This window comes from Scaptodrosophila lebanonensis, unplaced genomic scaffold (genome assembly GCF_003285725.1).
Source record: "Scaptodrosophila lebanonensis strain 11010-0011.00,11010-0021.00 unplaced genomic scaffold, SlebRS2 tig00000043-arrow-pilon, whole genome shotgun sequence".
NCBI classification, from domain to species: domain Eukaryota; kingdom Metazoa; phylum Arthropoda; class Insecta; order Diptera; family Drosophilidae; genus Scaptodrosophila; species Scaptodrosophila lebanonensis.
Window position 1 is genome coordinate 2449076 of NW_022060545.1, and position 12602 is coordinate 2461677.

Below are 12602 nucleotides of genomic sequence, written 5' to 3' on the forward strand. Positions count from 1 at the left end.
ATCATTTTATATATGCGCGCACACACACATCCATACATTCTAGTCCATATATGTGCATACATCTACATATTTATGTAGGAGTATGACACATTCTGAACGAGTGCGGACATTAAACGTGTGAATGTAAATTGAATACAAAGTTTTTTATTGGGTGCATTCATTTAAATAGCGACCTATGATTCTAAAAGAAATTAGTATCCAATTTGAAAGATAGAGTCTCCTTTGTTTAAACGCGCTTACAACGCAGGTGATGAGAATCATTTATAATCCATTTTAAAGATTCTCTCCCATCAACTTTCCCACACGCCACTTGAGTTAAACTTAACTGATTATACTTGAATCGAAAGCAATCGCAGATCACTACGTACGGAACAATACAGCTGAGCAAATAGCGTTGTGTATATTAAGGCATTATGAAAGCTATGTACTACATTTGTAATTAAAGAGTTGTAGTACAATTATAAGATAACTGTGTATGTCTGTATGCGTGTGATTCGAGCAGAGCAGACGGTAAGGCTTCGGCCCCCGGGAAGGGGGGCAGGCACGAGACAAACTTTTTTGAAGGTTACGAGCGCCGAACGCGTTTTTCAAGTCCATTAAAGCAGTGGATGACGTTGTTTTTGTTGCTGTGGCTGTGTGTCGGCTGGTGTGACTTGATTTTGCTGAAGTCGCTAATTTATGGTTTGTGCTCACTTATAAACAAATTTAAGCTCTTCTCAATTTTATTTCAATTGGTTTTATTGACGTATCATTTATTTGTTCCTTCTTTTTTTTTTTTGCACAAATCGCCTCAAAATTTGTGATCGCGCGTACCGTTAATTGAGGAAAGCGCTCGTACGATCTTATATTTGATTATGTTTATTATTATTATTTCTATTATTATTCTAATTTGCTGTTTCGTTCTGTTTTCTGTTGTTGTTGAGTTACGCGCCTCGCCGTCAACTGAATAAAAATACGACAAACGCGCGTCAGCAGAATCAGAAGACTGGCTGACGCGGTCGCGCACCCATGCCCAGGCGCAGAGAGCTTTGCATGTTAGAAGCACAGAACGAACGAACGAACGAACGCGTGAGAGCATGGGCTGAGCATGAGCACGAATGCGATTACAAGAGAGATAGAGAGGAAGCTCATCAGCAAATCAGCTGTGCGGTCATAACAACCCCCCAATCGTTTGCTCCCACGCGCTCAGTGGCGCTCAATGAACGACGTCAGGGGCAACAACATTGCAGCGTTCAAATGAAATTTGTAACGGCAGTTTTCGATGCGCTTTCAAATTGGATTGCGCAAATATGAAATAAAAAAAAATGTCGTTATGCAAATGTCGCCGCCTTGCTCTCTTCTGTATCTGACTGCATGACGCATGACGTAGCCAAATGCCAATTGCTGATGACTGCGACAGACGGCAACGGTAGCGCAAAAACAAGAACATTTGTATCCATCAGTACGACAATAAAACAGCTGCCCATCTAACATGTTTGCGCTGACGTTGACGCAGACGCAGACGTTGGCGCTGACGCTGGCGTCTGCGCACGGCAAGTACTTGTCTGCCTATCAGGCTGTGTTTGCCTTTGCCAAGTTCAAAATTATTTAAAACAATTAATATTCATTTCGTTCCGTGTTGTTCAAGTTGTTGTTGTTGCTGTTTTTGTAGTTATTGTTGTTTTTGTTGCTCTGCTTGAACATTTTCAATTAGCGTCGCTTGCATTGATATCGCCGCCGCTTCACGTCCCATCACGTCCTCTCTTGCTTAAAGGTGTCAAAAGCTGTGACCATAAATTAATAAAAAACACACACGTAAATGACTCAAAAATGATTATTTTTAATGAATCTTTTGAATGAAAAATGTTTTTTTTATTAAAAAGAAAAGAAGAAGAAAAAAGTATGGCATGAGTTTGATTTTAACACACTCACTAAGGAGTCGCAAAATGAACGATAATTGGTGGGCGAGACGGAACATGCCGTGTGAAATGTTGTGAATCGGAGAAAAAAAAAAACAAACTCAAACCATTACTCATCATCCGAGGAGAATTCCAGTGACGTCTAAAGGAAATTTCCCTTTCAAACAAAAACAAAAAATCGAATAATTATGGATGATTTAAATCAATGAAAGCGCTTCAGATGCGTCAAATCAATAATGATAAAATGAGAAAAATAATTCCTTACTACGCTAATGGAATACAAGATTGCAAAGTGGAAACCGTAAAGGTCCCCATTATTGTTTCTGTCTCTTTGCTTTCCATTTTAGATATTTTATACCCGGTTTAGTTAAGCTATTCATTATTGTTATCGTTACAAGGAAGCAAACTTCATCTGTTCTGTATTGTCTGTCAATCGGACTAAGTAATTAAGGCCCATTATTGTTACATAAATAATAATGAACTAATATTCAAGAAAGTTACAAGTAATGGAATCTTTGATTGTAGAGTTGAAACCGTAAAGGTCCACCTCAATTGTTTCGAATTGTTTCTCAATTTGGCTTATATGCTTTTATCTCTGTTTTCCTTGTGAGATATAATCTACCTGCTTAAGTTAAGCTTAACATTAATTGTTTTCGTCACAAGGAAGCAAACTTCATCTCTCTATTGGCTATCGGACATTGTCTATCATGTAGATAGGCACCGAGATAAATTACTTAAATTGGGATGTTGATCCGTTATAATATATAAATGTATGTATATTTGTATATATACGACGCGTTTTATTGATTTGGCATAATGATGATTTATGCAGGGCCATCTTGTAGAGCACAAACAATGGCCAGAGATGATGATATGGCAACATCTCATGGCAACCCATAAATCCATCAGAGCCACGCTCCATTTACGCGGACGGGCGATGGGCGATGGCTTATGGGAGCGATGCGAGCGCGGGTTGTCACAATTAACAAGCCGAATATACGCATTAATCAAGCGTAAAGACGAAATGAACAGTCATAGCAACAACAAACAAAACGAATACGAATACTATACATTTTAATTAAGTTTCGGGCCAAACGAAAAAGTGTCGCGACAACGGATGCGCATGGGAAATGGCTAAGAGCTGCGATATGAATCAGCTGCTGCCAAAATGTTCGCAATTTCCAATCATTTTTGTATTCAAAGCGCTGTCAGACAAACCATAAATTGCAAAGTACCGTTGACATTTAGTGTACCCAGTCAGCATACCAACAACCTGGGTACAATGGGTCTGTCTTTTCAGTTGGAAAATAAATGTCTTATTTTCAGAAACGTTTTTTTTCCATTTCAAAGTTCCGATTCATAAGTCACAGCGGTCAGCAGGTGAAATCAGTAATGATCGATCACAAATCGCAAATCACTACGACCCCATTGATTTGAACTCATGCTGATAATTCGGCCAATGATTACATTGGTTCAGACTCTGAGCTGTTTATGAATGTTTGATATCTGCATAGAAAGGAAATCCATATGAAACATTTATAAGATTTCATACTTTAAAGAATTGCATAGATTTTTTACGGCATGTCTTTAAAGCATGTTCCCATGGTGTGCTGGGTAAATGAGTCAAAGCGGGTGAGCGGGTGGCGCTGTCAGCTTGAGTTGGAACAGTTGGAAGCCCAGAAACCCTGCGGCGTGGTCGGTCGGTATTGCTAGCTAGCTTGTCGATGATGACAGCTTCGGACATGGACGTTGTGAGTCATGCGTCATTATGGCAATGACAGTGGCGGGTATTCGGTTGATGAAGGTATAAAACAAAATATAAAAAAGAAAAAACTAAATAATATTATAATAATAATGGAAAGTACTAATGAAAAGAGAGGAGAGAGAAATAAAACTACAGGTGCTGTAGGTAGGTAGCTAAGTAAGTAGCTGATGTTTTTTGCTGTCGCTGTCGCTGTCGATGATGGGCGATAACATGTGGATAAATGGATTAAAAAACGACGCCGAGTATAAAAAAGAGTGGTAGAGTGATAGGGAAAGAAGAAAACAGCCAAAGCGTAGCAAATAAAATAAATGAGGCGCAGCCGGAACTTGATGGCCAGCCAGTCAGCTTCAAGGTGAAGTTTTATATTCATGCAAACATACATACATACATCAATGTACATATGTATGAAGCTTATGTTTTTTGCATGCGGGTGAAATTGAAAAAAGTCCGTTCTTTTTTTTCCATTTGATATTGTTGCCACTGTTGTTGTTTTAATGAGTGCAAAGCAATTACTGTAAGACGCAGACGCCGCTCCGCACCCCACCACAGCGGGTTGACAGTTCATAAAAATGAAGCCAAATTACACTTTTGTTTTAATGAACTTTGAATGTGTTTTGTCTGTGTATACCTGGCGGGCCTCGGGGAGCACTAAGATGCCGACAGTTAATGTCCATTTGTATGTACACACACTGCCTATGTATGTGTGTGTGTGTCAAAGTGTATCACCTGTTAGGTGCTTGGCACACGTGCGCTCCCAAAACGATGGCAAGGTAAGCGAGTGTTTGCACTCGGTTTGTTAAACTAGGTAAGTGCTGGGTTGCCTCGAAACGTACGATTAGGCTCCATTCCCATTTTTGATTGCTCAACTCGCATAATGAAGGCGCCTAAATAAATCAATAATCATTGTCGAAAAATAGTTATTCAGTTTAGTCGAGGAATTCCCTAATTGTTCACCTTGTCTTTAACTGCACACCTTAAAGTTAAAGGTACGACCTAGCTATGCCAGTCTGAAAAGGAAAGTCTCAGTCAACCCTTTAAATATAATATGATTGAAACGATATCATATGATATATAAGCATCAGAATTATGTACTAGAAATGAATCCAATATGTTTGAGAATCTTAAAATTACAAAGCCTCCTTTCACAACCTACAAGTAATTAAATTCTGGAAAACTTCATTACGAATAATTGTTGAATGGGAAAAGCTTTCTTAACACAGTTTTTAATCATAGGCTTAGGAACAAGATGCGTGCATTTAACTTCAAGTCCGGCGGACTTATTCCGTTGGCAGTGGTTTTAAACTGCACTCCATTTTCATGTTTATTATTACTTCTTTTTTTTTTTTTGCTAGCTCGCCTAGTGGATTCTTGGAAATTTTCGTTGACCTCTGGCGCTTTGTCATTGGCCCCCAAGCAACTGAGGCGTCCAGTGCTCGTGTCCCCAATTTCCGACAGTTGCCACGACTAATGGACAAATAATTATAGTCAGCATCTGCGCCACTAACGCTACCGCTAACAAAGTTGTGGGTACCAGCTTTTCCCATTAGGTGTGAGGGGTGAGAGAATCTTGTGCTTCTGCTTTGGTAATTGTTTGTGTGTAATTACACACATTTGACAACGGCTTTCGCAACATTGGAACAATAAGCTCAAAGCTTACTTATCTCCACAGCAATTAAGTCAAAACCATAACTGCGTTAAATACTTGCTACACACGAGAATCTGGCAGTCTGTGATATACTATTGAAGGTGTTGTTTCTTGGCTGTGATAAGAGCAGACACTTTTAATGTAATTCGTATACCTTGTCAGCATGCCTTCTGACTCGATTAATTTGTACCTTTTTATACCCTTACTGTAGTCCGAGGCTATTGTGGTGCCTTCAACAGCTGGCGCAGTCATTTTTTGGTCCACTGCGCACGCAAAATGTCAATGGAATATAGTGTGTGCGGATACAGGCAGACAGGCAGGCAGGTGGCTTTTTGCTTTCCTTGGAAATACGAGCCCAAGGTTTGTGGGCTAACAAGTTAAGACATCTGTTAGTTGGTTAACTACTCGTACGAGGTTGCTGACCTGCTCATTACTGGAATATGTGGACTACCTTCAGAGTAGAAATGCACACATACTATATTACAAAAGTGCCTCACAATAAATTGTAGAATCTTTGTTTTCACTACATTTTGAGTGAAACCGTTGAAACGGCTTTTAAAATTTGCCTCTAAATCATATTTCAAATTTGTCTGAATAATATAAATTGGAACAGGAAATAAAAACGTTAGCCAGCGTCTGAAGAAAACCAGAAGGCCCCAGCTGGCATAACAGCCTCTCACATCTGAAACAGAGCAGTGGGAAAAGGGCAACCAGTACGTCAAGTTACCAAGCCAGACAGAAATCGTTAAGAAAGTCGTTTGACCACAACAAGACCAACAATATTGCTAATGTAGGTAGTTATATATAGGGAGGTAGTAGGTAGGTACGAACAGACATACTAAAAGTGCAAGTAAAGTAAAAGCAACAGCAACCAATATAAATAACATATGTCTCAGTTCAAGTCCACTTAAGTCAGTCCCAAGTAAGTCTTGTAGGAGAGAAAAAGAGAGAGGGAGAGCAGCCACTACAGGACTACCCAGGATACAAGCAGAACTTATTCCATTGGCTAAGCCACTCTTAAAACATTTATTAATATTGATCAGTAACTAGTTTAAAGATACAAAACAGACAAAAGTTGTATCTCTCTGGTTGACAGCATCTGCATTCATAGAATAACGTTTGCAGCTGCTGAGATAGTGAAGAACACTTAACATTTTCCAGAATTTCTAATCAAATAATTTACAAATTTCATTTGCATTTTTAATTAACATGTTTGATTAGCAATTCTACAACTGGAGATATATCTCGTTACTACTTGTATGCCGCTATTTCCTGCTGTTGGCTTAGTAATTCATAACCAAGACATTTTCGGCAAGACAAAGTAAAAGTGATTTATTTATTTTAGCAATCTATCTTCGCTTTCTTGTTGCTTATTAGCCAACTAAGTTAAGCTAAGTTTGGTCAACGATCTATATTCGAATGGCTGGCTATGGCTGTTCCGCTTCGCGGCATTCAATTAGCTAGAGAGGTACAGTTAGTAGCAAACAATATGGAATTGCCCGATTCGGACTCTGGTTTCGACTGGCAGACTCGACTCTACATTTTGACGAGCCCACTGTGCTGAACAATATGAGTCATTTATTATAATTTCCTTTCATATTTTTTTGTTGTTGTACGAGTATAGTATGCGTGATATTTGTTTACATAATTTTTTTTTATTTAAATTTGAACTTCTTGAGGAAGACAAGGAAAGAAATCATAGCCATTATTATGCAAATATCTATTCTCTGTCTTGGCATTTGCTTAGCTTTGCTTCGTTTGCTTCTTCTCTTGACTAAGTGACTGACTGACTGACAGAATGTCTGACTGGCTGGTGGTTGTTGCCATTGACACTTTGTGCTTAGTGTTCTGAGCTCTGCGTTCGGTTTGCTTGACAGGTTTATCATCATTTATATTTCTGCCTCATCTTCCTGCAATACAAATGCGTGCTTTTGTGCTGCTTCTTCATACGCTTCACCCATACACACATATGTACAAGTATGTATATACAGTTAGTCATTGTTTTATACGCAGACGGGCTACAAAGCCTACTTTACATACTCGTTTATATGTACAAGTATGTATGTATGTATGTAAGTGCGAAGAAGGCCCCAAAAGTTGCAGCTAAAATATGAAACGTGCCTCCCGTTTCTTCAACCTTCTTCTTATTACCTGTCCCTTTGTAGTATTTGTGGTGTGTGTTTATCAATGTTCACTTCTGTCAATATTTAGTTTTCTAACTAATTATCAGTTCAGCGCACTTTGTGAATGTTCAGTTGTGTGTTGTGTGTGTGTGTGTGTGTGTGCGTTGGTGTTGACAGAGGCAGCAGCAAGAGAGTGTCGACTCTTTGTTCTTTTCACTTTGACAATTGAGTTCATTTAACTTTATTTTAAAACGACGAGCTTGCTTAAATATAAATTCCTACTGTCGCTTATATTTGGGCAGCCTTAATGTGTTCTAATTAAAGCAAATAAGGAAATCTTTCCGTACAAAAATAAATAAGCACACAAACACACACACACGCACGCACGCATTATTAAATGCCGCATAAGTAAGCTGTTGCGTAACAGCGGATTAACAGAGCGCTGTTAACTTGCCACTGACCTCCTTCTACTCTACACGAATGTACATACATATGAACACAAATGTATGTATGTATGTATGTATGTACGATCGTATTATCTGTGAATTATAGGCCTATGCATAAATTGTTTACGTTCATTTCAAAAGCCACATTAGCTTTTGTGTCTTTTTCCAACCATTTTGATATTTTAATTGCCGCACAAACCTTGAATCTGCACTCCAAAGCAGTTTTTGGAGTTTAAATGCTGCACCAAAAGCCAGCCACTGAGAAATGATAAATAGCATGTAATTAAAGAAATAAAAGATAAGGCCGCACAAGACAGAACACACTATTGTGAAAGTCTATACACGTTGCGGCCATAATTATAATGTCAAACATTTAGAGTTTTAAAATTTGCGAAAACTCAAAAAGTGATAGTAAAACAGAATGGTATTAACAGAAAATCTTGCTAACAAAAAGCAAACAAACCAACTTTAGGTGGGTTTTAAAATTATAAATCACAAATAGAAATTAGAGCTTCAAAATTGATCAGAAAATCCGTATTCTATTTAAAAAGAGGAAAGGGAGGGAGAAAACTGGTTTATTTTAACGAGACATTGAATCAACATTTAAGTAAATAATCATTCCACTAATTGATTAAACGACTTTTACACGAGTGAGCTAATGGTGTGATTAAGTTGAAATTGTATAAATAGCCCTTTTAATTATTTTTTTTTTTAAATTAACTAGAATTCTTTAAAACTGCGAACAAAATAATGTTAAGACAATTATACTATTCGTGATCAGTAACAAAATAATAAACTCTGCCTAATCTCTTATCTTGACTTAATAATTAAGATCTTTTTATATATGGCGGGCATACATGTTTATATAGATATTTGATTATCTGTCCAAATGCAAGTCATTCAAAAATAGGACGATATTATGCGAAACTTGCCTAAACGTCTAAGAAAGTACAAACAAACGACTCAATACAGTTCCTTGATATATCCTTGCCAAGTTCTGTAAACTCTTTTACGTACGTTAGTTTTTAAATAAATTATGCATTCATAGAGAAATTAAATATCTTCTTACTGGTTTGTTTGTCATACAATTTGTGTGAGTGTGTGTGTTTTTTTTGGAGTCCCCTCAATTCACGTTATGCTAATTTTAAACGAGTGTGGTATATATTATATGCACATACACACAAGTGTGCGTGTGTGTGTGTGTATTTAGAAATGGTAAATAAAATGTGAACTTACGCAACTAAACCGCCTAGAAAGGCAACTGGGCCGCCGCCAATTAATCGTATCTTGCGATGGCAAGAATCGAAGAGGGAGGTGCGGGTGGGCGCCTGCGAAGTGGGTGACATGATGAGATGGTCGCTGCTGTTATTATAGAAACGCCCACTACTGTGGATTTTGTTGAGTAGTAGTTGTTGCTGATGTTGTATTGTTGTTGTACGCTGTTTTTTTATTACTGGTACTTTTTTAAACACTTCCTCCTGTTGCTGTTCACTTTTTGCCGCAATTGTTTTGCAATTGTAATTACTTATGTAGTTGTTGTTTTTACTGTTTTTATAATGAGTGTTATTGTTGTTGTTGCTGCTGCTGTTGTTGCTGGTGTTGTTAATGCAGGTATTAGACAAACTGTGGTCGCTGCTGCTGTGTGTGCTGCTGTTGTTGTCGTCGCTGCTGAAGCTGTTGCTGCTCTCGTTACTCTCTATTGCCTTTGGCAGTAACTTCTGAGCAGTTTCAGTTGTTGTTGTTGTTGTTGTTATTTTTGTTGCTGCTGATAATGTTGGCGCTGTTGTTTTTGGTTTTTTAGTGCGCATCAGAGCCGCAGCAATGTTGTAGCTATGCTTTTTCTTTTTCTGCGTCTGCTCCGACGTTAAATACCCACTTGTTGGTGTTGTTGTTGTTGTTGCTGCTGCCGTTGCTGCTGCTGATAAAAACAACAAACACTTGCCATTCGTTGCAGCAGCTGCGATTTGTTGTTGCTGTTGCTGCTGCTGCTGCTGCTGCAGTTGATATGCCGTTGTTTGCTGCTTAAAATAATAATCTGCTTTTGTTGTTGTTGTTCCTGCTGCTGCTGCTGCTGCTGCCGTCGTCTCATTTGTCTGATATTTCTGCGCACTCAACGCAGTTATTGTTGCTGTTGTTGTTGTTGTCGCTGTTTGCTGTGTTGTTGTCAATTGTCTTTGCAACTTTTGCTGTTGCTGTTTGAGTTTTTGCAACAAAGTTTTACGCGTTGTTGCTGTCGTTGCCGATTTGCCGCCGGCAATTGTTGTTGTGCCTGCTGCCGCTACGGTTGTTGTTGTTGTCGTCGCTGCTGCTGCCACTGCCACGTTTTTCGAGCCGAAACCAAGTTCCACAATATGCTGTGTAGGCGCTCTCAACATTATTCACCGTCACTTTTGCTTTTTATTTTCTGTTCACTGCCCTTGCTCGACTCGTTATGTTGTTGCTAATTTTTTTTCTCTTATTTGTGTACAGATTTAAAATTTTGCTAAGTTTGGTTTTTATTTTTATTTCTCTTTGCACTCTTCTTTCACTTTTTTTTTTGGTTGAAATCTAACTTTCTTCTAAACACAAAATAAAAAGAGCAACAGATAAAATAGAGGATTCGCAGACAACCCAAAAATATAGACAGAGCATCTATTAAGATTTTCGCATTTCGTGATTTTCGTTTTTAACTTTCAACTTTGTTTGTTCGGTTTCCGTGTTTCCGAATTTGGCAAACTGCTTTGGTGCACTGTTCAAAGCTTTAAATTGTTCGCGTTTGGTCAGCAATATAGTGTCGATGACGATGATGTATACATAAGTATATATGTACATAGGCACACACATACGCAAAATACAGAATATAAAATATTAGATTAAATCACGCACTGCACAGTGGTTCAGAGATTGAGAAAACCAAACATCAAAATATCGACACACAATACAAATAGAAAACTTTTCTTCACATTTGATAACATATTTTTTAGGTTTAAAATATGGCATTTCGCAAAAGTCTACATTTAGAAAAAAGGTACTTAAATTTGACTGAAAAATTAGTCTGTGCCAAGACGATTTTGTAAGGCCTTTTGCTTTACTAAGATTACTTCATAAAAATAAAGAGATTTTCATTTGAAATTATTACTTATGTCTTTCATTCAAAATGAGAAAAATTCTATTAGAGTTGTAGATATTTTTATCAGAGTTGGAAATACTATACTATTTTCTGAAATAGATCTTTATTAGTATTCTTTGTAATATCTTTTACATATGATTTAATAAATATTTCTCTATTATTAATCTTCATAAATGCATTTGTCCATTATTACTTTAAAAAAAACACAACAATTTACTATTAAATATTCACACTGTTTATAAATCTGAACTGTCCTACATATTTGAATTTTTAGGACACTGTACTACTGTGCATGGCCATTATTTTATATTCATTATTTAGTACTGCTATTTTACATATAAAGTGCGCGTATTTCTTTATAAATCAAATTGCAAATGCGAGTATATATGTAAGTATATACATACTTAGTGTTTGCTCGTAAATACGATCGCGTGAGTTTTGCCTTATTTCTTACTTCATACATACTATAATTCTTTCGTATTCTGTGGAAGAATATGTGTGTGTGCGTGATTGTGTGTTTCGCGTACATACAATGACGTTGCTCTTAAATCCGCTTATATGTTAATTAGATTTACATACTACACAAAAATTATATTTACAGCTGCTGTTTCTTCGCGTTTTTTGTTTCGTAAAATATGGATTTTACAGACGTCGCTGCCGCTGATAATTCGCTTCACAGTAGAGCGATAATTCATGCAAATCGTTTCGGAAAACACATCATCAACAGCAACAACAATAACGAAAAGTTTACAATTTTAATTGTTTGTAATGATAATGGCAGGCCGAGGCCAACAATAAAGTTTTGCGACGAGATTATACACATTTCTATATTCGTACCCTCATCTCAATCGCTTTACAGCCGCACAGACCCATTCCGAAAAGAAAGTCTCAGAGACGGCTGCTTACGCAATCCAGCAAAAAAAAAAAGAAGAAAGACAACGTAGACGTCAACAGTGCTAAGCGAAGTCATCATTAAAGAAGCAACGAGAGATGGAAGCGAAAACTGGAAAGGGCGCAGTTACAGGCGTGGTCTGGACTGTTGGGATTGCATTATGAAGTGTCAAAGGAGTCGACCCGTTGGGCCACTCGATAACCTTCACCCAAATAACTGGTTGTCCACCAACGAGCAAGGAGAAAGGAACCAAACTAAGCGTACATTTTGTTCAATTTGTTATTATTTTTTTGCCACCAATAAATATGAAATTCATTTAATTGCAACAGATGTTTGAGACAAGACCTAATTTTGACAGTTGACAGAAATCGTGTGAATCCTAAAATGGCAACAAATCTAATCTGAGTCTCATGGGAACACAACATTTTAAGAATGAGCTCATTTTTATTTCAGTAAAGTTCATTTTCCGTGAATGTAACATAAAAAGAATCAGCTAAAGGAACTTCAAAACGAACTTCGGTTCCAAATATAGAAGCGATTCTAACTTCGAGAAGTAAATATTTAAAAGAATAACGACTACAAGGGAGGATCATATAACAAATAGAAATAAAACAATTATAATAAAAGATTACACTATGATTATAATCAATTGACAAGGCGATTAGATAGGTTCTGTAGTCTGTCTTTTGCTCGATTCAGGACCTTCTAAAAAACACATCCTGGC

At 37.5% G+C, this 12602-nt stretch overlaps 1 protein-coding gene across 5 annotated transcripts in view; it reads right to left on the reverse strand.

The window, feature by feature from the left end:
- LOC115622370 (MOB kinase activator-like 2) overlaps window positions 1-12602 on the reverse strand; it is a 39994-nt gene that overhangs the window by 12302 nt on the left and 15090 nt on the right. The window contains exon 1 of one of the 5 annotated variants that reach the window (XM_030516287.1): window positions 9114-10447. The exons of 2 other annotated variants lie outside the window; for them this stretch is intronic. In XM_030516287.1, coding sequence (XP_030372147.1) covers window positions 9114-10252 — 1139 coding nt within the window. In that variant the 5' untranslated portion in view covers window positions 10253-10447. Of the gene's footprint in view, window positions 1-554; window positions 907-9113; window positions 10448-12602 lie in introns of those variants that run through there. 2 more of the 5 variants (XM_030516289.1, XM_030516291.1) reach the window with 2 other exon arrangements.